At 43.9% G+C, this 25,486-nt stretch overlaps 2 protein-coding genes and 1 long non-coding RNA gene across 3 annotated transcripts in view; all 3 read right to left on the bottom strand.

The window, feature by feature from the left end:
* Nucleotides 1–2,000: 2,000 nt before the first annotated feature.
* On the bottom strand, nucleotides 2,001–12,408 carry LOC135904889 (tigger transposable element-derived protein 6-like). The gene has a single exon (XM_065435882.2). The coding sequence runs from the start codon at nucleotides 12,375–12,377 to the stop codon at nucleotides 10,776–10,778; it is 1,602 nt and encodes a 533-aa protein (XP_065291954.2). The 5' UTR covers nucleotides 12,378–12,408; the 3' UTR covers nucleotides 2,001–10,775.
* Nucleotides 12,409–12,736: 328 nt separating this feature from the next.
* LOC135903685 (NPC intracellular cholesterol transporter 2-like) overlaps nucleotides 12,737–25,486 on the bottom strand; it is a 23,745-nt gene continuing 10,995 nt past the window's right edge. Inside the window, exons 2-3 of the mRNA XM_070531576.1 lie at nucleotides 13,711–13,892; nucleotides 12,737–12,875 (exon numbers count right to left, since the gene is read on the bottom strand). Of these exons, the coding sequence (XP_070387677.1) occupies nucleotides 12,789–12,875; nucleotides 13,711–13,892 (269 nt within the window). The 3' untranslated portion in view covers nucleotides 12,737–12,788. The remainder of the gene's footprint in view (nucleotides 12,876–13,710; nucleotides 13,893–25,486) is intronic.
* On the bottom strand, nucleotides 20,822–22,879 carry LOC139057350 (uncharacterized). The gene is made up of 2 exons (XR_011512697.1): nucleotides 22,784–22,879; nucleotides 20,822–22,719 (listed from the first exon to the last, which is right to left on the bottom strand). It is a non-coding gene; the product is annotated as an uncharacterized lncRNA (long non-coding RNA).

The raw sequence follows: 25,486 nt of genomic DNA, 5'->3' as shown, positions 1-25,486 counted from the left end.
CCAGCTTACTTACAGTTTGAAATCGGTTGGCACAGGACTGGTGTAATTGGAGGTCGCAGGGAGAGGTCTTTGTCCTGCAGTGGACATAAAACAGGCTGGTGATGACTATATATATATATATATATATGGTCCGTTATATATCCGTGGTCTGTTATATATGAAAGTCCACTGTAGATGGGTGCATTCTAACGAGCGCAGATTTTCGTGTGGAAGCTAGCATTGCCCTTGAACACAGATTTAAACAAACCGGACGTGGTCAAAAATAATTCAGAAAGATTTTTGCGAACGTGGGTAGTGTAATAGTCGCAGTAAATACACAAGGAAATGAGATACAAGTTAAATGCTACTGTTATTGGATAACAGCAGTCCATGTCAACCACTGTCTAGCATGCAGTCCTAGGTTGTTGCCAAGGGTTCCTTGCTTCGCTTAAAACAGCAAATAGCAGTGGGAGGACACCATAGCACAAGTGTGAAAGCAGCAGCCATGCGTGTAGCTATGCTGTTGAGTGAGCAGTTTTGGTTTTGTTGTACCATTACTAATATGTTGGATGGCTCTTTGTTGCAAGTTGATAGATGGCGTTTCGTCTTTTGAATATCGCTGTTTGGCCTTGCCTGGCCAATTGGTATGACATTTACAGTTAGTCCAATTTGTATGTGCCATTGAGACAAATGTTAGGGGTGATTTTGCTCAATTGTTTGTTCAGTTTTTCAGAATTATCCTTTATACATTCGAACCCAAAACTAATATTTGACAATTTCAAATGATGAATTATCAAGCAAATATGAATCTAACAGCAACGAATAATCAATTTTTATTTTAAATTTCAAATATTCACAATTATAGGCACCAACAGGAGTGCCTTAATGGGACCCTGAATGCCAGCTGGTTTTATCGGGGCTTGATCTGCCAAGTTGGTCTTACTTGGATGTTGCGCAGATGGGCAGTTGCATGAAACAACTTGGTGAACAAATAATAGCACAGTTAAAGCACCAGTCTTGAGGTGAGAAATATTTGTAGTTCGATAAGATCAATTGTTTTGAAAACTGATGCTATATTTGCTAGCACATATTGACTGAGAATACACAGTAAAATGGGGGATGCATCAGTGTAGCAATTTTCTGTTGCTTCGTCATGCAGGAATAAACTTGTCAAATTTGTTAATGCACTAGTCTTGAGGTGAGAAATATTCGTAGTTAGATAAGATCAATTGTTTTGAAAACTGATGCTATATTTGCTAGCACATATTGACTGAGAATACACAGTAAAATGGGGGATGCATCAGTGTAGCAATTTTCTGTTGCTTCGTCATGCAGGAATAAACTTGTCAAATTCAGTGCTTGCCATTTTAAGGGACTGAACTCGCAAAGCCTTTCATTCACACAAATCCAACTGGCACGACGATTTGTACCTTTGTTTTTCAAGTGGACCACCTTTATGGGCAACACTTTATGCCACACTCATAGATTTATGCAAGGCCTCTACCCTTTTGCTCGGTAGGTCTTTGTCACTGACTGAATTCTGGTGTTTTATGTGCCCAAAGCACAATTTGTCACTGATAAAATTGGTAGCAGCTATTGACAGCAGCTAAACTTGTAGTTCAGTAGAATGTGTTCTTTGCATTGTTTTATCCTCACTCCTGTGACAACTCCCTAGGTTTGCACTACGTGCAAATAATGAAAGAAACAGCTTCACATGCACTGGAAGTCTAGCTGGGCAACCAGTTGGATCCAGTGATCTTCAGTCAGACCTAGCTAGCCAACCGACTGGGCACCAATTTTGTCAAACTGGCTACCATCTGAATACACTGGCTCCAAATGGTGTTCCCAATTGGTTATGAATCGTTTACTGTGATGGGTTGTGAAAATGTAAGTGCTGCAACACCAGTTGATAGAGGTTGAAAATTTTCCAATGACAGACGTATCTGCCACTTAAAAATGGATTGATCACCCACGATTGCAATGTAGCTTTGGATTTCACCTCAAAGCAAAATAACACTTGGTGTCTTTCAGTGCCTTTATTTTTGTCATTGGACATAATACGCACCAATTACAAAGAAGTAGCAGCAAGCCAACAATATTGCATACAACAGCACAAGTAAGTAGGATTGATGCCAACGTTTGCTACATAAAAAGAATAAAACAAAAATATGTTTCATTTAAAGATACACATATGACCATAGGATGCTTTCCATTCACTTGTATCTGTTACGAGTATGTTGTGAACACATTAATAATCCCTTAGCCACTTATATAATTATATCAAAATGGGTGAGCTTTTCCTTGCCTAATAAGAAAGTGCAAGTTTCTCGCATGCAAATATGAAAACAAAAAGCACAACACGAGCTAAGCACACAAGTGGACAGATGATGCTTTAATTAGGAGTGCACTAGGAAACTTGCACTCCTGGAAACTCAAGGTTTTGAAGTATGTTTGGTCACAGCTGGGGTTCTGAAAAAAGAAGCATGAATGCTTGCCGATGCTTCAGCTAGTGCCCCCAGCAAAGCATGCACTAGGAGGGAGTGCAGAGGCACAGCCGCTAGATTAAAAAAAAAAAAGTGCGGCCTGTTGCATGCATAGAAAACGGTGTCCTTTGCCGTGGCACCACCAGCTGGGACTGTTTGTCTGGGATCAGCATAGAAAATGCATCAAAAACACACTTGGAATGCCGTCGCCTGACACATCCTACCCCCTGCAACTAGTGCCATTCGGCCCAACCAAGCGGCCGAAAATGCAACTACGGCTGTCATGTTCGCTCCCATTGCAGCCTGCCCTACATGGCAGGCCATCCCCCCCCCCCCCCTTTATTTCTTTAATCCAGCGGCCATGGCACAGGCACCAGCTAACACTGCAGTTACTGAACCTCCCTTTTTGCCTTCAGCTGAACCATAGTAAAATGGGGTACAAAGGTGCCTGTACTTGAGAAGGAGCCATTTACCTTTGCTACATCGTGATGCTAAGTTTTCTTCATGTACAGTTGGTGCTGCATAGTGATAAACATGAACCACCTTACAGGTAATAAATAGTGCAAGGAAAGCAAGAAAACAAGAAAAAAAAGCTAGCAGAGGAATATTCATATGTTGTCAAAATTGAACGAGTCGTGGAACGGCTCGTATCATTGAAGATTTATATGTTCAAGGCCACTAAATGTTTTACTATGACCAACACAGTGGTAATACAATTCGTTCACTATTTCATGAACAGCTAGGCTTTGCTAGTCACGGTGCAGCCAAGAAAACTCGATAGCAAGGAGCATATCGGTGAACTGCTATCGCATAATTCTTGCAGCTCTTTGGTGGCTGTGCAAGCTTCCTAGCCGAGGCTGTGTGCCTAGTTGAGCAGGCAAGGTCTTGAATGGGATCGGTGCTTTTTTGAAGCATGCATGCAGCTTTCAAGAACTCTTGTATCTGGCTTCTGCTAATCTTTTCTTAAGCAGAAGTACAAGAGCACTGTGCTAATCCCAGTTTTAAATTACACTTCTACCTACTTGGAGAAAAAATTTGAAACATGGCATAATTCCCACACTTGTCACTATCATTAGTCCCGTCACTTACACTATTCACTATGTACATCATGAACCAACTAGCCTAGCTTAGAACTCTTCTGCAGAAACAGATTTGTAGACCAATAATCACAGTAATATCATAAAGAAATGTTTATCAGCAAGAATAAGCACTACGTTGCAAGAGTAATATTAAGATGCAAAAGATGCCTGTAGAACAGAGGGTACAAATACATTGATAAAGCATTATCCACAAAAATTTTCACGTTTTTCTTTAAAGAGCGCCTTAATAATGCCACAAAGCCAGAAACAATGGGGTACATTCCGTGCAAGTAAATAAAATTATTACAAAATTATTTTCCAAGCAGTAAAGGGACATTATTGAATATGCCTTATAAAAACATTCAAGTGTCCACAAAAGCGTAAATTTGACATGACTAAGTGCTTACTAATCTTTTATTAGTAGATAATAACTGAAGACCTCATACTGGTGACTTTATCTGTCATAACATGAAAGAAATCCCAACTTTATATGTGACTGAATACTATGAGATGTTCCTCCCAAGAGTGTATTGCCCTGTACGTGTTCCAGGAGGGTAGATTAAAAAAAAAAGAAGAAGAAGTAAGGAGATATTTCATTTAATTTTGAACAGAGGTATGAATAAGCATAATGAATTGTTGCATTTGCATGAAGCCTTCATGCATTCAGCAGTGGTAAAGATGTATTGCTTAGCATACAAAGTCTCCGACATTCCAACACTTTGAATGTATGAACGCCAACTTGTTTACCAAGCTGCTGTCGCAACAACACAAACAAAGCAGCAGCTCCTTCTGTTCTGTTTGCATACAGCTGTTGCATGAAATGGCTTTTATTAAAAAGTATTAAATTGCATATGTTGTGTTGATGCCCAGCATCAAAAGGCAGGCCTTCGTGGGTTCAATGTAGCTACCAGTCTATCACTCAAGCTCAACAGCTACTGACAAGAACTAGCACTTTGTTTTTCATACAAGGCTGCCTGGATGACAGCAACTACCAAAACTAGCTGTAGCAAATAAATATCAGTAAAAAAATTGCTCAAAAGATTTGATTGGCGGCTCACTTCTTGCCATTTCAAACAACAATTAAAAGTTAATGAAGCTCATTTTATATATAAGCAGTATTGTTTTGTAACCATACTTCACTGACACATTTTGCTGACTTGCAAAGCAGAGGAGTTCGAATAGCTTAACCCCAGAAAAGCCAAACACCATTCTACACTAAAGAAAATTAGAACTTGTTCATTTGCATTTCTGACCATGAGTGCATTTGTAAAAAAGAAAAAGAGAAAAAAAAGTATTTCAGTTAAGAATTAGAATAATTTCTCGTAAATAGTTTGATGCGATTTCCCCAACTAGGACCTTGCTCCACCATATTAAAAATGCAATTATGGGCATTGCAGTAAATTTCGCTCGCATAAATCAGAATATTGAGGTATCAATCTTGGCATATCAACAATGATATGTAGGGCTTTGTAGGGTTAAGGAAAGGGGGTTTTTTTTTCGTTTTTGCTTAAGCCAGCATCAATATTATCAGCTAAAGACACATCAAAATAAAATGCACATAGGACAAAGTACTGCATGCAGTGAACACACTTGATTAAAGCATTTCTGTTATAGTGCAGAAGAAGCACAACAATGCAGACCGGAACAGAGGACAAGGGCAGACTGTATGACTGCTCGTACGGGGTTCCCGACAAGCGGGCCAGTAAAAGATGCACAAGGCAAACAAAATGTGTGACAGAGACCTTGGCTATGCATAGAATTATATAAGCTTCACAAACTACGGTAGGCAATGACTGCTATGTACAGTACAATCTGCATAAAATATGCATGGCTAGGAATGGTAAGTTGTACCCAAACGTCACGAAACAATTTGGCACACATTTTCCAGCTGCTAAATGTCCTTCTACAGTTACAAGTTATGTCGACTTCTAACAAACCACTCTCACCTACCACATCAAAGTACAAGCTTTCTAAAGCCATTACTTACTCATTACTTTCTTCAAGCACAGCATTACAATACAGCTGCATCAGGACTCACAAGCACTCTATAATTCACAGCAACTCTACTGGCAAACCGTTTGCTTATCGTGCTAAGGCCAGAGGTTTTTATCCAAAGCTCAGAACTTTGATTCATCTTTGTTGTGCTGCGTAAATGAGCAGCTACTGGGGGTATGACAAGAAGGCCAAAGCAAAAAAAAAAGGAAAGAAAAGGCAGGAAGCTGGGACTGCTTCTCAACAACATTTATACAACTTGTTTCAAGTTCAGAAGCAGCTAGGTGTCAGTATGGCTGGGAGTGCATCTTTTGGAATGTACACCAACTTTCACATGTTAACATAAATGCTACTTTATCGAGGGTAAAATGTGATGCATTTGTTCCGATTACAAAGGTGGTGAGAGTAAAATTCGTTCCTGTCACATCACCTGCCGAGATACTGAACTCAAGATTTGCAGTATGAAAGATATCTCGACTAAACATACCTTTATTTCTTCACGTGTTGGGTGCATGTTAAATAAAGGTGGATATTATTACATGTTGGGTACATTTGGATGGTAAAAATAGCGTTCTAACTGTAGTCCTCCAAAATACAGGCAATGTTTATTACGTTAGTGATATTACTGGCATGCAACTGCGTGCACATCACTGTCCGGTCTGACGTTTAGCTTCATGTTTCTGTTCAAAAATATATTTTACTGGCTCTTACGAGTGCAGTGCACAATGAAAACGTAATAAAGCTAAATGTCTATCACCAAATAACAGCTCAACAGCTTAAGAATGCGGCTCCAATTCCGCATTCAGAAAATTTTATATTGTCCAATACTGACGGAGGCAAATTTAACATCTGGTGCTCCTGTGCTTTCCGAGCTACGAAGAGTGTTGCGAAGCAAATTGTGCAAAAGAAAACTTGGAGCAGAAGGATTATCCATACCCCACAAAGCATTCTCTCCCATTGCACCTGACAACGTTTGGCTCTACTACACACCAAAAGCACAACTCAATAGGAAAGCATAAGGTCTGCACATCTATAGCGTTCAGACAAGGTTTTGATTTGGCTCTGTGTCTGTAAATACATGCTTGGCATGTTATGTAGCCACATATTTTTTGTACAAACAGCACGGCATAAGTTTGCATTGAACATGTCTTGCAACAAACTAAATTTTGCAATGTTTATAGTGATGTGCTAAGTCAACAATGCAAAATACGCATGAATACAACATGTGTTAAAAAGGTTTAGTGTAAAGTTAAAGGTATGCCCATTCGTGCCCCGGTAGTGTGTAACCACTTCTTTGGTAGCAGCGACCAGGTAACAATGAGCAGATTCAAAATGAAAAAATGCTCACATAAAGAAACAAAACATGTGACTTGGCTTTTCCTATCCATACACCAAGCACAATGCATAATGTACAATCATTTGCACAAAAAAATCTTCTACAGGAAAATATTCCTGCTTCAAAATCAATGCTCAGGCACAATAACCATGGATGACAAGAGTGTAAAAAAATTGTGACAGCTATGACATGTATGAAAAACCTTCTGTGACCTCCAAGTGAATAATAGTAAAATTTTTGGTGCATTTGAAACACTACAAGTATGTAACACAAAAGTGCAACATGAGAAAGATGGCCTGTGAATGCATACGTGACTGCTAAAGAAAGCAAAACATCCTGTTCACATAATTTCACGCTTGTAGATTGTGCACAAAATAGCAGTGTGCTGATTAGCACAGCACACAAAGCAGCATCTGCACCCTAGCTGGTGCCTGTTCAACGGGTGATCCAGCACATAGCTAGAAAATTTTCACATTGTACAAAACAAATGGAACTGACTTCTGCATATGATTTCAAGTACAGTATGAGTTAACACATGAATTAAAATGCAGGAGGGCGATTAGTAGAATAGATGCAACAAGCATTCTTTGATACATGTAAGCACACTGAGCTCAAATTTAGTCATATTTGTGATATGTCCCTGCAAAAAGAAATGGGGTAAACCTTGTCATTGATACGATGATATGTGCAAGTCACGATTCTGGACAGTCCTTTAGAGGCACTAGGTGTGCCTGCTGCAAAAAGCTACTCTAAAAACTAGCATGTGTTGTTGCACGATGCAAGAGCATTAAACAGGTTCAATGTTTCTTTCGATGTTCAGTGTAGCTCAGCATAGCAGGTTGTACCCACAGATCATGTAAATTTGTATGGGTAAGAACAACACATAAAACTGCATAGATAACTACTTTCTAAATGCTGTAAATTCTGTATTAAAAACTGCAAGCACATAAGATGCTACTGGCATGACACTTTGCTTGACTTCTCTGTTATGCATTGGTGCCTGGTAATGCTACAATGTTGTCTGTGTTCCTGCATAGATTTGTTATTTAGGTCATTCATTATATTATATACAGTTTCCAAGCAATACGCTTCGTTACATTGTGCCTGCCATTTGTGTATATCTCGCAAACATGCAATGAAGCAATCATAGTATCTCGCTGCACTATCATTAAGCAGTCTTGCAATCTGCAACATGCATCCTTGTGTACAGGGTCGTATGCTTTACACAATGAAACAAGAACAGAGTGAAACTAAGAGCCAATGTTTTGACAAGTCCACTCGTTGAAATGTTGGCTCCCGCTGTCACCTTGTTCTTGTTCTGCTTGTCGTCTTCAATTTCCCCCTCCCACCTTCCCATGTTTTCCCTGGATTACACAGTGAAAGTAATTTTAAACACGTAAAATAATAATTCACACATGAAAAAAAGTGGTTTAACAAAATGAATGCTCATCAGTACAATGAAGAACATGATTGCGCAAAAACGACAGTAAAATGAGGAACGTTGTATAATGCCACAAAAGCACAAGTGTGCACAATAGTCATTTTTCAAACATACATAGGAACAAATACAAAATGGACATGGAAGGGAATAGACAATGTGAATGTAAAATACATATGCTTATAGGAGTGACAACTCAGTGGTGTAAACAATAGGAACTTAAAACAGGGACTACAAAAATAATACTTAGTGGCATGGTCCTGGCTGAAATGCTCATTAAAAATATTAAAAGAAAATGATGTGCAAATGCCTCGAACAGTTGCTTTTCTACTTCCTAAATACAATACTCAACATTTGGAATGATGTTAAGGATCAGTGAAATAAGAAGGGCAGCAAAGACAAGAGTAACAAGTCAAAATTTGGAAAAAGGATTCAGGGTACTGAGATTAGCATTCAAATGAGTAAGTGACTGGTGCATGCTTTTTAAGAGCATGCTCGGTACAATGTGTATGTAGCTTCGGCATGCTAAATGACTGCCTACTGCATTATCCACTCATACAGTACACTTCCCTACAATGGTTGCAGTAAAATACCTGGAGCTAACATACTGAGGGGTACAGGCACCAGCTAGGCCTTCATCCTTGGGGGGGGAAGGAAAGGAGTTCATCTTGTGGCAACTTTTTTCTTAATCTACAATCACGTGTGAAAAAGAAAAGTAATTTAACACCATTTCTTTATGCAACTCTGCAGACTCCAATAAGGCTATTCATGATGGAGCCATTGCCTCCAGTGATTTTAGTAAAAGAGAAACACGCTATGTGCTTCAGTTGACCATGGAAAAGAAGTAATGGACAAGAAAATGTAACAGCAAGGTAACCATCAAAATGAGTTAATGCAGTGCACTTTTACTTTGCAAATGGTTTAGTTCATAAAACTCGATCTACGCTTTTAAAAAAAAATTAGAGGATTCACAGTGTTGAAGATATCTTGTATCCATCGTCTCCGTTATCAAAGCTGACAGTCATGTGCTCCGAGGCTTTCTATGCTTTGAGCGCTATGTTGGTTATCATCATCCTTGATGGCAATGTCAGGATACCAGAAGCCAGCATACCACTGAGAAGCTTGTACATGTGTACCCTCTGACCCATCAAAACTTCCTACGCATTTGTGTAGTAAACTGTGTCTGCTTCTTAATTTAGGTCAGTGCCCTCCTCAAAAGAAAACACAAGATGCAGGAGCATGATGGGGTAACATCGTATTGAGTAGGAACACAATACTTGGGAGCCCGATGCCAATTTGTTCAATAAAACTGCAGCTTTGTTTACTTGGTGCCACCAAAGTGCTCATGGTAGCAAGTGTAAAACGCATATAACTTATTCACAACATTTGGTGAGCTAGCTGTTGGTACAAGCAGAACAGATGCTGTACATGGCAGCCATGAAACCATCAAGATTACTTAGCTTGGAAACCACGAGTGCACGAAATACAGTGGAAGCTATGGCTAGGGCACCACCACTATATTTGCCCATACAAAAGGCCATACCAGAAAAATTAATAGTTGAACAAACAGTAGTGAATTACTCTTAGCGGTAGGCTTGCTAGAAGTATGTGGCTACAGCAAGTGCTTGCACTGTTGGCAGATGGACTTTTTTAGATTAGGTGACCAAGCGCACCAAACATGCAAGACTGGAATGAGGCATAGAAAAACATTAGTGCCTGTACCCCTTGAAGTTCTTAAAGCATTATAGTGCAATTTCATGACAGCTTTCCTTTCTTTCTTCATGCATTGCATAGCCTCCGTGGTCTTACCTGCCAAGACATGACCACTCGAAAAGCAGACACATTAAATGTTCACTTACAGAAATAACAGAAATATCAAATCATGACACTACTGCTTCCTTCTTTCAGTTGCTCAGAACATTTTTGCTTTGACATCATTTTACAGGTGGATGGAGTTAATATGCGATTGTGTCATTTGAGTGCAGTTTTCAATGGTTTTGGTGTCCCTTGAAGGAACAAGCTCATCATGAGGCCTAGATAATGTATAGTTGCACATTTACTATGCAATATAAATCAGGTATTGACACTGCCCCGACTACGATGAACACCGGCTCTATGGTTGGAACAGGGTGCCTGCTTGCCAACAGGAGTGACAATCATTTGCACTGACGTCACAGCTGCCATGTTGGAAGACGATGGGCATCACAAGCAACACATTATATCCAGCCTAGTAGTGATGCCACATGGTGTTCCAGTATGGTTTGTGTGAAGCCACATGTAAGCCATCTGCAAAATTAATGCTAAGTGCCACCTGCATGCATCAGCAAGTACAGGTGACTTTCAGTGGGGTATTGAGAAATGCTAAGTGCCAAGGGGACCTGGCATATTTGCACAGTCTATTCTATTTAATTTCAGCTACCTTATTGAAAAACAAGTTGGCTATATCATAAAGGAAGGAAGACAGTGAATCACTCAGTCTGAAAGTCATTGCTGGCTATCTGTATAGTTTTACTTCGAAGGCTGTGAATGGCCAGCAAGTCAGTAGTACTGGTCAGTGCCTGGTGGGTGAAGAAATGCTCCATTTTGTCAAGCATACCCAGTATTTCACCAGGACGTAGGTTGGTAGGACAGCCACCATGCTGATACTGTGAGTGGGGAGGTGCCTCGGTGATGCCTGGCTTTGCGCATTCAATGGCCTCCTCGCTGAAACTGTATGTTGTGGAGCATGAGTCATCGCAGTGCAGGTAGTCTTCAACGTCCTTACGCGTAATGTCGGGGCGCACTTTCATAAGTGATGAGCACAGCTGATCCATGGGGTCACTATCGCCATTCTGCGAGCGACCAGCACACATGCGAACTGGCAGCAGCTGCGAACGCACCCAGCAATTGACGATGGTCTCGCGCGGAACGTGGCTCCAGGCTTCACCCAGCAAGAGCAGGGCATCCAGAATGGAGATACGATTGCTCAGGTCGGGGAAATTGAGATAGTGAACCACCAGGTCAGCCCTGTACTTGCATTTGAAAACATTCAGGACGCCTCCGTACAGAGGCTGCAGCTCGCGCATATTGGACTGCACGTACAACAGTTTGACGCGGTCTGACTGGACGCTCACATGAGCAGGGCACGTATCGAGGATAAGCACGGAGTTGTGTTCCACCTGCTTCTCGAACTCCCAGAGCCACTGCTGGAAGATGGTGCTCGTCATAAAAGATGATCGTTGCCAGGCATAAGTAACAGGCAACTTGGACATGTTCTCACGCACCTCCTGAGTCTCCCGCTGGCTATTGATAACCAGCGGTTTGATCTTGTGCGTACCACTGGCGTTGCAGCACAGCAGCACTGTCAGACGATCGTCCGGCGAACAGCTTTCGGGGCTTGGTTCACAGCCGTTGCCGAATGGCGCTCTTTTGTAAAGTATGGACGTTTCGCAGCAGCTGTAAACACGGACCGGATCGTGGTCGAGAAGCGCGTGATGATAGTTCCCCAGACCGCAGACTCCTGCACCCATGTCCTCAAGCGTGCTGCGACTTCCCTCCTCTTTGGAACCGCTCTTGAGCGCGAAACCGTGCCTCTCCTTGAACTTGTACAGCCAGCCATTGGACGCTTTGAAGTCCGTAGTGCCCAGGACCTGTGCAAGTTGTTTGGCTTTCGCCTGTATGGCACTGTCAGAGAGCGGAACCTTTTCGGAGGTCTTCTCCAAAACCCACTGAAGCATGGCAGCGTCAATGTCTGCAAACTTCAAGTGGGCCGTAAACTTGCGTTTGGCGACCACGCCGCTGCCGCTACCGCAGCCACCGAAGCCCGCATCCGCACAGAATTCGACAGGTTCGCTACTTCGTTTTCGCATCATCTTGATGATTCCAGTCGAATGCACCGCGTACGCATCGGCTCCTTGCTTTTTCAACGTACCTTTGTCCAGCGGGTCACAAGCCTGCGCCTTGTCATCTATCGTTAGCATTCCCGCTGCTGTCTTTTGTCTCCTACTTGTTGTTGTTGTTGCGCTGCTGTTGCTGTTACTTTTTGTGCTGCTTGTTTCACTGCTGCTTTTTTGCAAAGATGGTGTCGCCATCTTGTGGCGGCAGTATCGATTGGTTGGTCGCCTGTGGATAGGTTCAGACTGTATGCTAGCCATTGCTTTTAACAACCGAAACCGGAACTGAAATTTAAAAAGATCAGTTGTGCTTTTTTTTGCCGTAGTTTAAAGGTGGTGTTCAAATCCCGACGTTTATGGCGTGTTTTTTACTGCAGAAATCGCGTCCGGCGCTTTCAACCAGCGATTTGCAGTTCTACCATTGCATAGCCAAGGCACTGGCATAGCCGGTACGACCTACATTTTAACTCCAGAGGGCGCCACCCTATGAGGCATGAATTTATTCATTGACTACAAATTCTCGGGCGTAAACTCGAAATTTATTCAACCCACGACTACAATAATTACGTAATCTTGACTGTGCTGATGAGTTGACGAGACCGCTCCAAATCATCTGAAGATCACGACTGGAACTTGGCTGCACCCGATAACCTTACCTTCTTGGGTGACCAGCTTGTACTCAATAGTTGCCGGCGTCTGTAAGGGCAAAAAGTATAAGGAATCGCACTTTCTTATGCTAAATGCTTCACTACGAAAATTGTGCAAAAACCATTGACGAACGAACGAGTGAGCGAGTGACAACCCGACAGCGACAGTTGAGTGAAGGCGTACCGAAGTTGGTTAGGACTTGAGACCAGTGGCGTAGCAACAGGGGGGGCCGGGGGGCCGTGTGCCCCGGGTGCAAGGGGCCAGTGAGGGGGGGGGGGGGTGTCATATACGTCTGAAGACACCCCTCTTTCCGCCGGCTACACCCGGGGAGGGGGCTGACAGAAGACCTATGAGCCCCGGGTGCCAGACGACCTAGCTACGCCACTGCTTGAGACTGACTCCAACCAAATAACTGAATTTTATTAGCCCGACGTTTCGGAGCCCATTCGGCTCCTTCTTCAGGGGGTTGACTGACTCCAACCAAATAACTGAATTTTATTAGCCCGACGTTTCGGAGCCCATTCGGCTCCTTCTTCAGGGGGTTGTAGACAACCCCCTGAAGGGGGTTGTCTACAATTCAGTTATTCAGTTATTCAGTTATGAAGGGGTTGTCTATAAAATTCAGTTATTTGGTTGGAGTCAGTCTCAAGTCCTAATCAATTTCCCAACCAGACAGGCAATTCTGTCGAAATGTTTAGCTTCAAAAAAGTTGGTTGTATGGTTTTGCGAGGAACGCACGTAGGCTGCACTACAATTTTGAAACTGGCCATCACCAGCTTTTGTTTGAGATAGTTCCATCGGATGTGTACTAAACGACATGCGTACTTGGCATGCTTGCTAAATCGTACATTGAAGTACTGAGTCGAGAGAATCGTATACATACCGCAGGATATATCTCCCGGACAGGCAACGTGTAGCGGTAGGAGTACATTTGGCCCTTACGCATGGGACACGAAGGGCTGATGTGGCCGCTGGCGCAGGCGTCGACGTGCGGCTCTGGGAGCTGAAATCTGTGCCGTTCGATGTACGCGCCGATGTCGTTGACCGCCGAAGAGGTCGTGAACGCTGCAAGCACGCATACCGACTACGTTATTCGGTGGCCCGGTGTGCTACCACTGACATAAGCACAAAAATAGTACAGCACGGCTGCGTTCGGTGCTTCGCAAGCGTATCTATTTGATGCAACACAGCACAAATATGCGAAATACTCCTACAATCGCCCAAGACAACAAAATTTATGAGGTAGTCGTATATATTATAAAATAAGTAAGGCAACTGCAAGCTTTTGCAAAGCATGGCTTCGCAACTACACTAGGTATAGCTTGGCTTTAGAAACTTGTACACTATTTGTTTGCTACACGTTACGGCTAGGACAAATGATTTGTAGATATGGAGCAACGCGAATATACTCTCCCGACCAGCTGTCACTGGTTTCATCATCCGGCCCGCCGCCGTTCCGCAGCGGCGAAGGCCGCGCGCCTGCCGCTCCTTCGCACAACCATTGAAAGTGCATCCTCCAGAAGTTACGTCTGTTATCATCTTGCAACAACACATGAGCCTTGTACATGCATTTGTGGCGTGGTCATAACATATCCATGTATATGCTTCAGGTGCGACAGTTCGCATCCGCGTGCGATGCTCTACCAATTGAACTATCGCGGCGCCGTCTTCCCAACCACTTTCTGGGGTATTAATGTGTTACTACTAGAACTAACCCTGGGAGCTTTAGCCAGCACCACCACTCACAAACCTTGGGTCGGATGAGGAACACCCTTTCTGCCGCAGGCGTCACGAGCACGGGATCTTTTTGGGTGAAGGCAACTGGTCAATAAACCGACACGTGCTACCTGAAGGCGTCAGTGTTGCTGGAATCGAGACCCTCGTTATGTAATGAACGAGCTAAGCAAGGGGGTTTACCGAGGGGCCCGATTTTTAGTAATGATATCATAAGAAGCCAGCAAGGACAACACAGGGAAAATTACTTGTTGCTTGTTGTCCTTGGTGTCTTTGTTGGCTTCTTATGATATGATAAATAATTATATTAGACAGATACACAGCTTGTAATATAATCCACTGCTCTTACGATCTTCAGTATGGTAGGGAAAAATTCTGGTATGAAAACAAAAATATGGTAATATCCAAAGCGGCGCAATGTGAAACGGGTGAATAAAACTGTATTGTATTGTTTTGTATTGTATTGTATTGTATTGTATTGTATTGTATTGTATTGTATTGTATTGTATTGTATGCAGGTCTGTTCTGAAAGTAGTAGGTCTGGTTTTTTCCTGGGCGAACGGGCGGACGAGAGGCGGTCTGCGCGCGCTAGATTGGTGAAGGGGGATATTGGGAACGCTGGGAAAAATCGGCAGTCGGCTCTCAGCCGTTGAAGAGAGCAGGTCGCTTGCACTGTGAACCTCTGTCGAAACGCCTCGTCACGGAGAATCATGGAGCGTTTACTGGATCTGTGATAGGTGATCAAATTTTGTGTAAATCTTGGTAAAACGCGCAAAGAGACTCACGACATGATTAAGGAGGCCTATGGTGATGCTGCCATGGGTAGATCAGGTGTTTTCGAGTGGCACAAGCTGTTCCGAGAAGGAAGGGAAAGAGTGGAAGACGACGACCGCTCCGGACGCCCTTCGACCAGCAAGACCAACGAAAATATGTCGCGACTGAAAATTTTACTGAATAGTGGTCGTAGGATGAGCATTAGAATGATTGCTGATGACTTACTGAGCATTCCTCAGACCCAAGTTTTTGAGATCGTGACAGAAAACTTAGCCATGGGGAAAGTGTGCGCGAAGTTCGTGCCGCGAGTGTTGCCAGTGGAGCAAAAGGCCAACCGGAAAGCGATCTGCCAGGATCTTCTTCATCATGTGAATGAGGACCCCGACTTTTTGGACAATGCAGCGACCGGTGACGAGACGTGGGTGTTTGGTTAGGACCCAGAGAGCAAGCGGCAGAGCTCAGAATGGCACACCCCTTCTTCCCCACGCCTCAAGCTTAGAAAGCACGAATGAGCAAATTCAAGCAAAAGTCCATGCTCATTTGCTTTTTTGATAGACATGGAGTCATCCACAAAGAGTTCGTACCACCCGGACAAACAGCTAATGCAGTTTTTTACGTGGACGTCCTCAAAAGACTGCGAAAACGCATTGTTCATGTCCACTAGCCATCGCCAACAATTGGCGGCTGCACCATGACAACGCGCCGAGCCACACAGTGTTCCGCGTAGTGGAGCATCTTGCCCAGCTCAAGGTGGCGACGCTGCCTCAGCTCCCCTACAGCCCTGACTTGGCCCCGCCAGACTTTCTTCTATTCCCAAGAATAAAATCGACGCTCAAGGGGAAGCATCACGGATCGGTAGAGGCGGTTCAACAGGCCATGACGAGGGAGCTAAACAGCATTCCGGTCCAGGCGTTCCTGGTGGCGTACAAAAACGGGAAAACTCGTTAGCAGCAGTGTGTAGATGCAGAAGGGTGCTACATTGAAAAATTCTAATCGTTTGTACTATTCTCGTGAATAATTTTTTAAAAAATGAATCCCACTACTTTCAGAACAGACCCTGTATATAATACAGGTAAATGCAACTTCAGAAAAAGAAAGAAGGGATAACAACGATATTGATCCGTCGACTCACGTGCGATGAACGAAGCCTCGAACGTCACTCTGGAGCCAATCTTGACGTGGCAGGGTTGTTTCTTGCAGCCTAGTATCTTCACTCTCCTCACATTTCCGTGTCCTGCGGTACACACACACATATATATATATGTATATATATGTATAGTAATATCATAAGAAGCCAACAAAGCGCGCTTTCCCCACCTGCGGCAAGTTGTTTTTTCATCCACTTTCATTTCCATTAATTTATCGTATCTTTATTTCATTTATTAAGCACAAGCAATTTCCCCTATGTTGTCCTTGGTGTCAGTGTTTGTTGGCTTCTTATGATATGACTAATAAAAAAATCGGGCCCCTTGGTTAATCCGCTTCTCGTTCATATATATACATATATATATATATATATATATATATATATATATATATATATATATATATATATATATATATATATATATATGTATATATATATATATCACGTTTTCAAATGCTTTCACTGTTACGAATCTTTAATGATATATGGCTGCTAGAATTAAAGGGTTAAACCGTGTGAAGACCGAATGAGACACCAGGCAGCAAATAGGTGCCGCATGTCTCTCCCAACTTTGTACACTTTAATCTCTTGGCCACGGCAGCTGCATTTCGATGGGGGCGAAATGCCAGAAACATGCCGTGTACTTACATTTAGGTGCACGTGGAAATTATTAAGGAGCCCCCCACTACAGCCTGCATCATAATTAAATCGTGCTTTTGGCATTTAAAACCCCATATTTTTGTTTAAATCTTTAATCTCTGCAATCAGGAATGTAAAACACCAACTTGCACCAACATTCTAGAAACGCAATCTGTAGTTTGCCGCAGGGCGCCTCACCAGGCCCCATAGCAGATTTTGGTTATAGGCCGGAAATTGCTACGCGTCCTATAAAGGGAGCACTCTGCCGCAAAAATCTTTGAAATCGGCTTATTAATAGCCGACATAGACATATTTCAGTGCCTCGAACCCATGATTTCAGGAGGCGAGCTCCACTGCCAAGAGACACTCTCTCCAGTTGCCCCGTCTAGCCTCCGCAAGCGAAATTCTCTCCTTGCATTCTCCCATACCGAACCTCGAGTATCGCGTGACGAATACGTCATGGGCCCCGCCTTTATTTTTTCTTCTTATCGCTTTCTTGCGGCGCGGCGCACTTCCGCTGACGCCGTCGCGCGCGAACTGTTGTGATTGTCTCGTTTCGCGCAGCGAACGATTTCGCGCTGTGCACGAGGACACCTGACTATCGGTATAAGTCAGTGCTACACGAATACTGAGGCAGACACAAGCGGATCACAGAGCACGATCCCGCGCTGGAAAACGGTAGAAAACGACATAGTTTCGGTGTCTGCGCGCGCGACTGCATGACGTGGGAACAAGCAAACAAAACGGTAGTACATCTCTCTTGCTGCGGTGCGAAGTAAAAAAAAAAAAGATGCAGACATTCAATTTGCGCGTTTTTATTATTTCTCTAAGCTTTAATTCGTCTATTCAAGCAACATATTGCAGAAATAACAGATGTTGCCTTGAATAATTATCGAAGTCACGTGTCTCCACGAGCGACGTCACAGTACAAACAAGTGTACGTAGGCGCACTAAAACGAGTACGTCATCCACCGGCTTGGAGCGGGGCGGCCTCGAGGAGAAGGGAAAACGGCGTTCGGATTGAAATATCAGATCTCTCCGTGGCGTGATGTACTACATTGCCGGCACGATCGTTATCGCGCATTGTATGCTCTGCGCTTGTCAGCTCAAAATTGCCGGACCTGGTGAGGGGCCCTTTAATAAGGTGGTCCACATTTCCGGAGTCCCCCACTACGGCGTGCCTCATAATCAGGTCGTGGTTTTGGCACGTAAAAACCCATAATTCTTTTAAAGAGTGGCACGCGATGGCATTCAAAGATCCCTGACTGCTTTTCATGTTTCCCAGCAACTGCAGCTTATATGTAACCGTAACGTTTACCGGCAAACGCTGGCAGCGAAAGCTATATGTATGGGCACGAAGGCAAGCTTTCTGGTAGAAACGCAGCCTCTTGCGCGGGTCAAGCTCCTATTATTGTTTCACACATTTAATATTTCAGTCTGAGAAGAGCTAACATAAAAGATATGCGCTGTGAAGCTTAGAACGACAGAAAGCTGAGCTAGTTGGTAAGGATTCATAATGCAAAATAGAAGTGAGGCGTGCAGACAGGACACAAGAGTAGAGAGGCGTTCGTGTTGTCCACTTCTCTACTCTTGTGTCCTGTCTGCACGCCTCACTTCTATTTTGCAATATGCGCTGTCTGTGTTTTTTTTTTTTTTTTCATTATGCTTGTTTCTTGGCTGCCGTTCTCAACATTTCGAGGAATAACTTTGCAAATAATGAAACACAAGGTATGAACAAATTTGGTGGTAGAAGAGCGGTCGGGTATGCGTGGTTCGGAATTTCGTTCGCAATTCTTTTTGCCGAAGCGACGTTTGGCGCCGGACGCCGACGCCGGTTTTTTAACCGTCCCTGCGTTGAGTGTCGACGTGCCTCGGAGGCGTAACCGAGTGAACGAGCACAGCGAAAGATGAAGGAGCGAACGCGGAGCGCAGCACAGGGGACGAAATACGGCGAGAGCGAAGAGAGCGCGATGAGGAAAGCGGAGGAGGAGGAAGGAAGCGGAGGAATCCGCGGATGCCGTGCGGGGTAAAGAAAAAAAAAAAAAGAAAGCTCACCTTCGCGCATAGCGTACGCCGCAAGCGTTTCCCTTTAAAGATTATGGTTCCATAAGCTGCAGTTTCCGGAAAGCTGCCTTAGTGGCTATGGTGTTGGTTTGCTAAAAACGAGGTTGTGGAATCGAATCACGGCCACGGCGGCCGCAGTTCGGTAGGGGCGAAATGCGAAAACACCTGTTAGATTTGGGTTCGCGTTAAAAGGACACTAAAGGTTACTATGAGGTCAAGTTAAAGTGATAAAGCAATGCTCTAGAACGTCTCAGGCGTCAATATAATCGCGAACAGAGCTTTAGTAACCGAGAAATTGAGGTACGATTTCACACGCATGACACGATTTGAGACCTCCCAGGGACATTCCGGTACTAGCCCGATGACGAAGACACTCCTCATCACAATTTATGTCGCTAGTACTGAACTACTCGTATTAAAAAGATCATTTCATTAGGTTATAAGACGGAAGAAAATGCAACTTTTCTACTGCCGTTCGATTCTAAGAAAACATAACATTTTGACGTTACCCTTCTGAGGCCACGGAATCTATGGAGCGCATGGATATCAATTGCGAAACGTTAAGGGTATAAATCTCATAAGCTCTTGATGTGAAACGTCCATTGACATCTCCAAAGTTGTGCTTTAAATTTTCAATTGCGGAACTTTGTGGGTTTAATGTTGTTATAAACATTTGACGCCAAAGGTCCATTGACTTTTCTAAAGTCTTACATCGGAACATACAACGAGACAAGCCAAATCAACACACTAGCAGACGAGTTGACAAGGCACGCAGCGAGGTCCAATGAGACGATGTGTTGGGGTGGTTCATTTGTGCCATCATGTCACATAAAAAAATATCAACACTTTTTTAACCTACGCCAGAACAACCATGTCAAGACACTAAAGCCAGCCAAAGTAACTACGTTCTTATTTATTTTTCTACTTTGACTTTTATTCGCCGAGAACACATTGAACCTCTTCAATTTTTTTTGTTCTCGCTACCCTACCCGCGGGCTGCCAGAGCGAGCCACTGCGCATATGTTTTTCCCGTATGGCCCCGACCACCGCGCGGTGCACTTCGGTGGGCGTTCGGTTTGCTCTGGCCGAGTGGATTTTCACCTGACAGAGTTTTGGAAGCTTTCTGGCTAGCAGACGAGAGAAAAAAAAAACAATGGTCGCTCGCCGCCATCCAAGTAACCACGGATATCCGGGCGACGTCCGACGGACGTCCTTTCTGGATATTCGGGATGTCCGTGGGATATCCATGAATGTCCGACGTACGTCCGAGGGACGTCCCTGGGAAATCCAAAGGTAATTGCTTTGGCATCCGTAGTACGTCCGACGCGGACATCCAGCATGGACATTCAGGGGACGTTCAGGATATATATATATATATATATATATATATATATATATATATATATATATATATATATATATATATATATGTGTGTGTGTGTGTGTGTGTGTGTGTGTGTGTGTGTGTGTGTGTGTGTGTGTGTGTCTTCCCGGGGATATTCCAGATATACACATGCCTTGAAGCGACAATAGTAGCCGGGACACATTCAAGCACCGGACCATTATATATATTACATTGGTCTAATGCTTGAATGCATTCTTGTTTTAAATAAACGAGAAATGAACTTACACCAACTTCCAAATACAATTAAACGTTTATTGTCACCTTATACATATACATAAAAAGACCAATAAGCAGATATATGCGTACTGTTCAAAGAACAAATAAATACACGGATAAAGAAGAAAACTTGCAATTTCAATAGCACAACACAAGGTAGAGAACAGCAGAACAAAAATACTTATTGCCCACCCTGCTTTGACATTTGAGTTTGCAGCATGGAATAAAAAGAAAGAGCAAAAATACATCAATTAGCATTATTAAGCAGCGAAAGCAACAGAAATGACATGAAGGAATTAATCTTGACTACATCACTTCACTAGCACTCTGCGACACGGGCACAAAAAATGACATTAACTGGCTAATGCCTTAAACTTTAATGTCATTCGCGGGGTGCCACACGGACATGCTTAATGGTATTGCAGCTTAAATATTCGCGACGTAGTGCGTTCTCGTAAGTAAACTTGCCGCCAAATGCGTACTCTCGTTCCCAATGTCTCCACACTCTGACGTGGCTAAACGAACTATTAGTGAAGAACAATCAATATATTCTTCACTTTCTTTAAACAATGGGCGCGTTAAGTTAAGGCGCTCGAGCGCGCTCTAGCCAGCAGAGCGCGCTCTTTTAAGCTTAACGGCTAAAAAGCGACTTCCGGTGCGTGATTGCGGAGCGCGCTCTACGCGCACCATCCTGGAAACGGTGCGCGAGAGCGCGCACCTGCTACGGCTTCCGGAAAAATGACGTGTTTCCTACTCTTTCCACCAATGCAAGTCCGTTCTCCTTGCCCATTCGTTCCTCTCGCCGCCGCGCTGCCGGGCGTCTGAAGCTGCTGTCAGGCGAGATCGGCAACGTGTTGGCGCGCTTTGAGCTTGCATCGCATCGTAAGCTGCTGCTGTTGCCTCCGTCGCCGCGCGTCAAGTTCTTCTACCTCTTCATCGTCTAAACAAGGGCTGCAGAAGTACGGTCGGCGGGGCCATTTTCGAGAAGCGCGCGAAGTGCAATAGCGGATGCGGAAGCAACATAACATTCGCCAGACGGCACGTTCGTGCACCCGAAAACAGTCGGCGAAAATGGCCGTTAAGTTAAGCTCCGAAGGCGTCGCACTCGAGCGCACTCGAGCGTGCTCCTTTGGAGTTCGGAGCGCGCTAACTTAACGCGCCCAATAGCTTTCTCGTGGCGTAGTGCGTTCTTACAATTATTAAAACTCACTTGGCCATCGAATGCGTACTCTCGTTTACAATGTCCCCGCCGTGGCCGTAGTGACCATATTCTCACGATATTAAACAAACTTGTAGATAAAAACAACTAATATATTCTTCACTTTTTTAAAAGGAGCTTTTTATTTTCGTAGAGATCAGCAGGCGATCTTGCCGCTACTGACGGCTACAGCTCTGATCATGAGCGCATTAGCCAGGAGAAGCTCTTTGCCAGGAGAATCAAAGGGCGCCGATGAAGAGTCCGCGGTAGCTAAAGCAAATGTAGACTCCGGGGTCCTGCTTACCAGAAAACCCGCATTGACTTGTGCGTGCACCTCTCCTAAGGGATCCTGTTCCGTTCTCACAGCGAAGTGAACCATCCGAAGCGTCACGTAGAGTATATCCATCAGGGAAGCAAGGCACATTGTCCGTAGTGCGCGTAGTGTCACAACCACCGTCCTGAACTTCCGATGTCGCCTCGGTGCAGCGACCAGCATCACAAGGCGTACAAATGTTTGCAGGGACAGCCCGACCGCACATGTTAATGCATGCGTGCGGGGTATACGCGCCACTGCACAGTTCTAGACTTGCGAATTCTCGAGCTGTTGACTGCTGGCTGCCGGTGCGAGATCCGAAGTCCTCGAATATCGTCTTTGTTTCCAGCGACGCTCTTTTTCGCGCGTGCGGCTTCTCCCGCAGTCTAGGCATCCTGGCACCTGTGAAGAAAACACATTTCAATACCCAAACGAATTAAAAAAGAAATCGATGTAGCTGTCATACCTTCGTAGCTGAGTAGGAGACTTCGGCAGGCACGGAAGGTGACAAACGCTGCTCCGCTGCCCTTAAAACGATCGCAGAATGAAAAATGGCGTGGCGACGATGGCTAGAGCTTGGATTGGATTGGATGACTGCAGCGTTCTGCTTTCCCAAGGTTCTAACACTTCCACGTGCATCTACGCAAACATAAATAGGTTTTTAAAATATTCTATTATTACACAGTGAAATATTTACTTATTCTGGGAATATTTGGTATCTGATTTTCGAGTTTTTAGTTTCTGCTAAAGCTGTCGGCGCCAGAAAAACATAGCCTTTGAGATTACTGTCAATTCATGGCGGCTCTGACGCATTATAGCTTTCGTAATCGCTTTCAACGCATGCAGCCACCAAAAGCGTAGCCTTTGAGATTTGTTTTTGTTACCTGTAATGATATTATTGTATGCACAATTGAACACTGCAGACAACTTCCTGTTATAAGAAACCAGCCAAAAACAGGCGCACACAGGAAACATACGAGAAGACAGGAAAGAGGCTGGAAGAGGCCTGTCTTGTGTATGTTTCCTGTGTCCGGCTTCTTTTTTTTTTTTGCTGGTTTTTTCTTAATACAATGCACCAACTAGCCCAACAACGTGTTTTACTTCCTGTTTCAATGATAAACCTGAACCTACATGTTCGGAGGTCAGGACCAAAACTCTATGATCAGGAACTTTTCATAATGAGGGGTAACTTGAGTGCTTGGCTCTAGGTCGAATAAGTGGCTTCAAATGGGCGCTTATATATTCTGCTAGTCATCCACAAGCATTTTTTTTAAAGCAAACTACAAATTGTTTGTATGACCCACCGATAGAAAAAAAAATCGTATTTTAATACTGCGATGTTAAAGTGGGCAGAATTTATATCAAGTTGGAAATATATTTATTTTGCTTTGAAAAAAGAATGAACTGTGTCCGATAGAGAACAAAAATAAACAAATATAATATGAACAAACTAAAATTTCCGGCAATATATTTATGCTAGTTTATATATAACTCACTAGTGTATATCCTGGGCATGCCTATTTATGGACAGCCAGCGGACGTTCAAAATGGGATGTCCCATGGACATCCCGGTGGGATGTCCTTCGGACATCCAAACAGGATATGGACTTTTCCTGTACGTCCCACGGACGTCCGTGTTGGATATCCGGATGGATGGACGTTGGGACTTATGGTGGACGTCCCACGGATATCCGTGGTTACTTGGGATATCACTGTGGGGACTCGAAGGATTGCACCGCGTTCCTTGAGCGGAACCTTTCCGGAAAGTCTTTGTTTCGCCGGTGTAGGATACTGAGCAATATGCGTATGGTTCTCAGTGGGCCAATCGTCTCATGTTTTCTTCGGTATTAATTCTGTAGCCCCATTAGGTGCCCGATGTAGGCATTCGATTCTGGCCAACATACTTTTCTATGCGTTTTTTTTTCCATTTCGGTGCCTCCGCCCCACAGAAAAAAAATACATTGTTGCGTCGCAGCGAATTGTCGCATGGTGAAACTTCGATTTTGATACTTCTTTTGCGGAAAGTAATGGGCGACGGGACGCTTCAGTTGCCGGATACGTTTATTATATTATTGCGAAAGCAATTATATGGACACTCATGGCGCATTCCTGCCATCGCCCTCATGTTTTGTATAAAGTCCAAGGGTGATAAAATCGTGACCACGCGCTGCATGCTGTATGTGCGAGTGAAAGCGTAGGGGGGGGGGGGAGGTGGAATGGGTGAGCCGACGATGGTGGCTCAGTCTTGTGTGCGCAAAGGAGAAAAGCGGGGAGCAAGCGCGCCGCCTTCCGTCGCGCGCAATACATCGGGGGGAGTGGATGAAATGGGGGCGGAATCTATGATTCTGTGAATCTATGATTGTGCAACATGTTTATTTGCCTTGTTTGACGCATTACATACAGTTACTTTTTCTTACATGCATAGACTCATTGGAGACTTATACGTATACTTAAATATCTTGTTGCGATGTTTTGTGTATACGTGCAGTGAACTATGTTTCCAGTGACACTTTTTTGTCCTTTATCAAGCCGTATTTTCACATTTGTATATCCCATTGTATCTTTGCATTTCTAATGTACGAGGGCGAGTCAAATGAAAGTGCGCCTACCCTAACCACGCAATGATGGTTCGGTTCATTATCTGCGAGGCATGCGCGTAGGAGAACGGCGCCTGTCTCATTTACAAAAGTGACACGCAGGTGTGAAGATAAATGTTCTTTAATGCTCTCATACACTGGGTTGAATATGGTTGCGTCACATAATGGACACTTCAAAAGTTGAACAGCTCGGTGTCGCGAAGTTTTTGACAGCTAAAGGTGTTTCCGAAACAGAAATTAATCGCCGTATGGCTGCCGTTTACGTTGAACACGGCATTTCATTGACCACTGTGAAGCGTTGGAGCAAACGGTTTAAAGGACGTTGTAAAGACATTCCAAGACCGGGCCAAAACCATCGTGCAATCACCCCCCACACAATTTCAAAGGTTCATGAGCTGATGAAACAAGAACGGAGGATAAGCATCGATGAACTGGCAGACGGTCTGAACATCAGTCACGGTTCGGTTCACGCCTTAATTCATGAGCTTCTCGGTTATCGGCTCTTTGGTGCGCAATGGATCCCCAAGATTTTGATCCATAGCGAGAAGACGGAGAAGTTTCGCGCTGCTTTG

Source organism: Dermacentor albipictus, chromosome 1, assembly GCF_038994185.2.
Source record: "Dermacentor albipictus isolate Rhodes 1998 colony chromosome 1, USDA_Dalb.pri_finalv2, whole genome shotgun sequence".
NCBI lineage: Eukaryota > Metazoa > Arthropoda > Arachnida > Ixodida > Ixodidae > Dermacentor > Dermacentor albipictus.
Note: the sequence above shows the minus strand (reverse complement) of the source record. Positions and strands in the feature narration are given on the sequence as shown.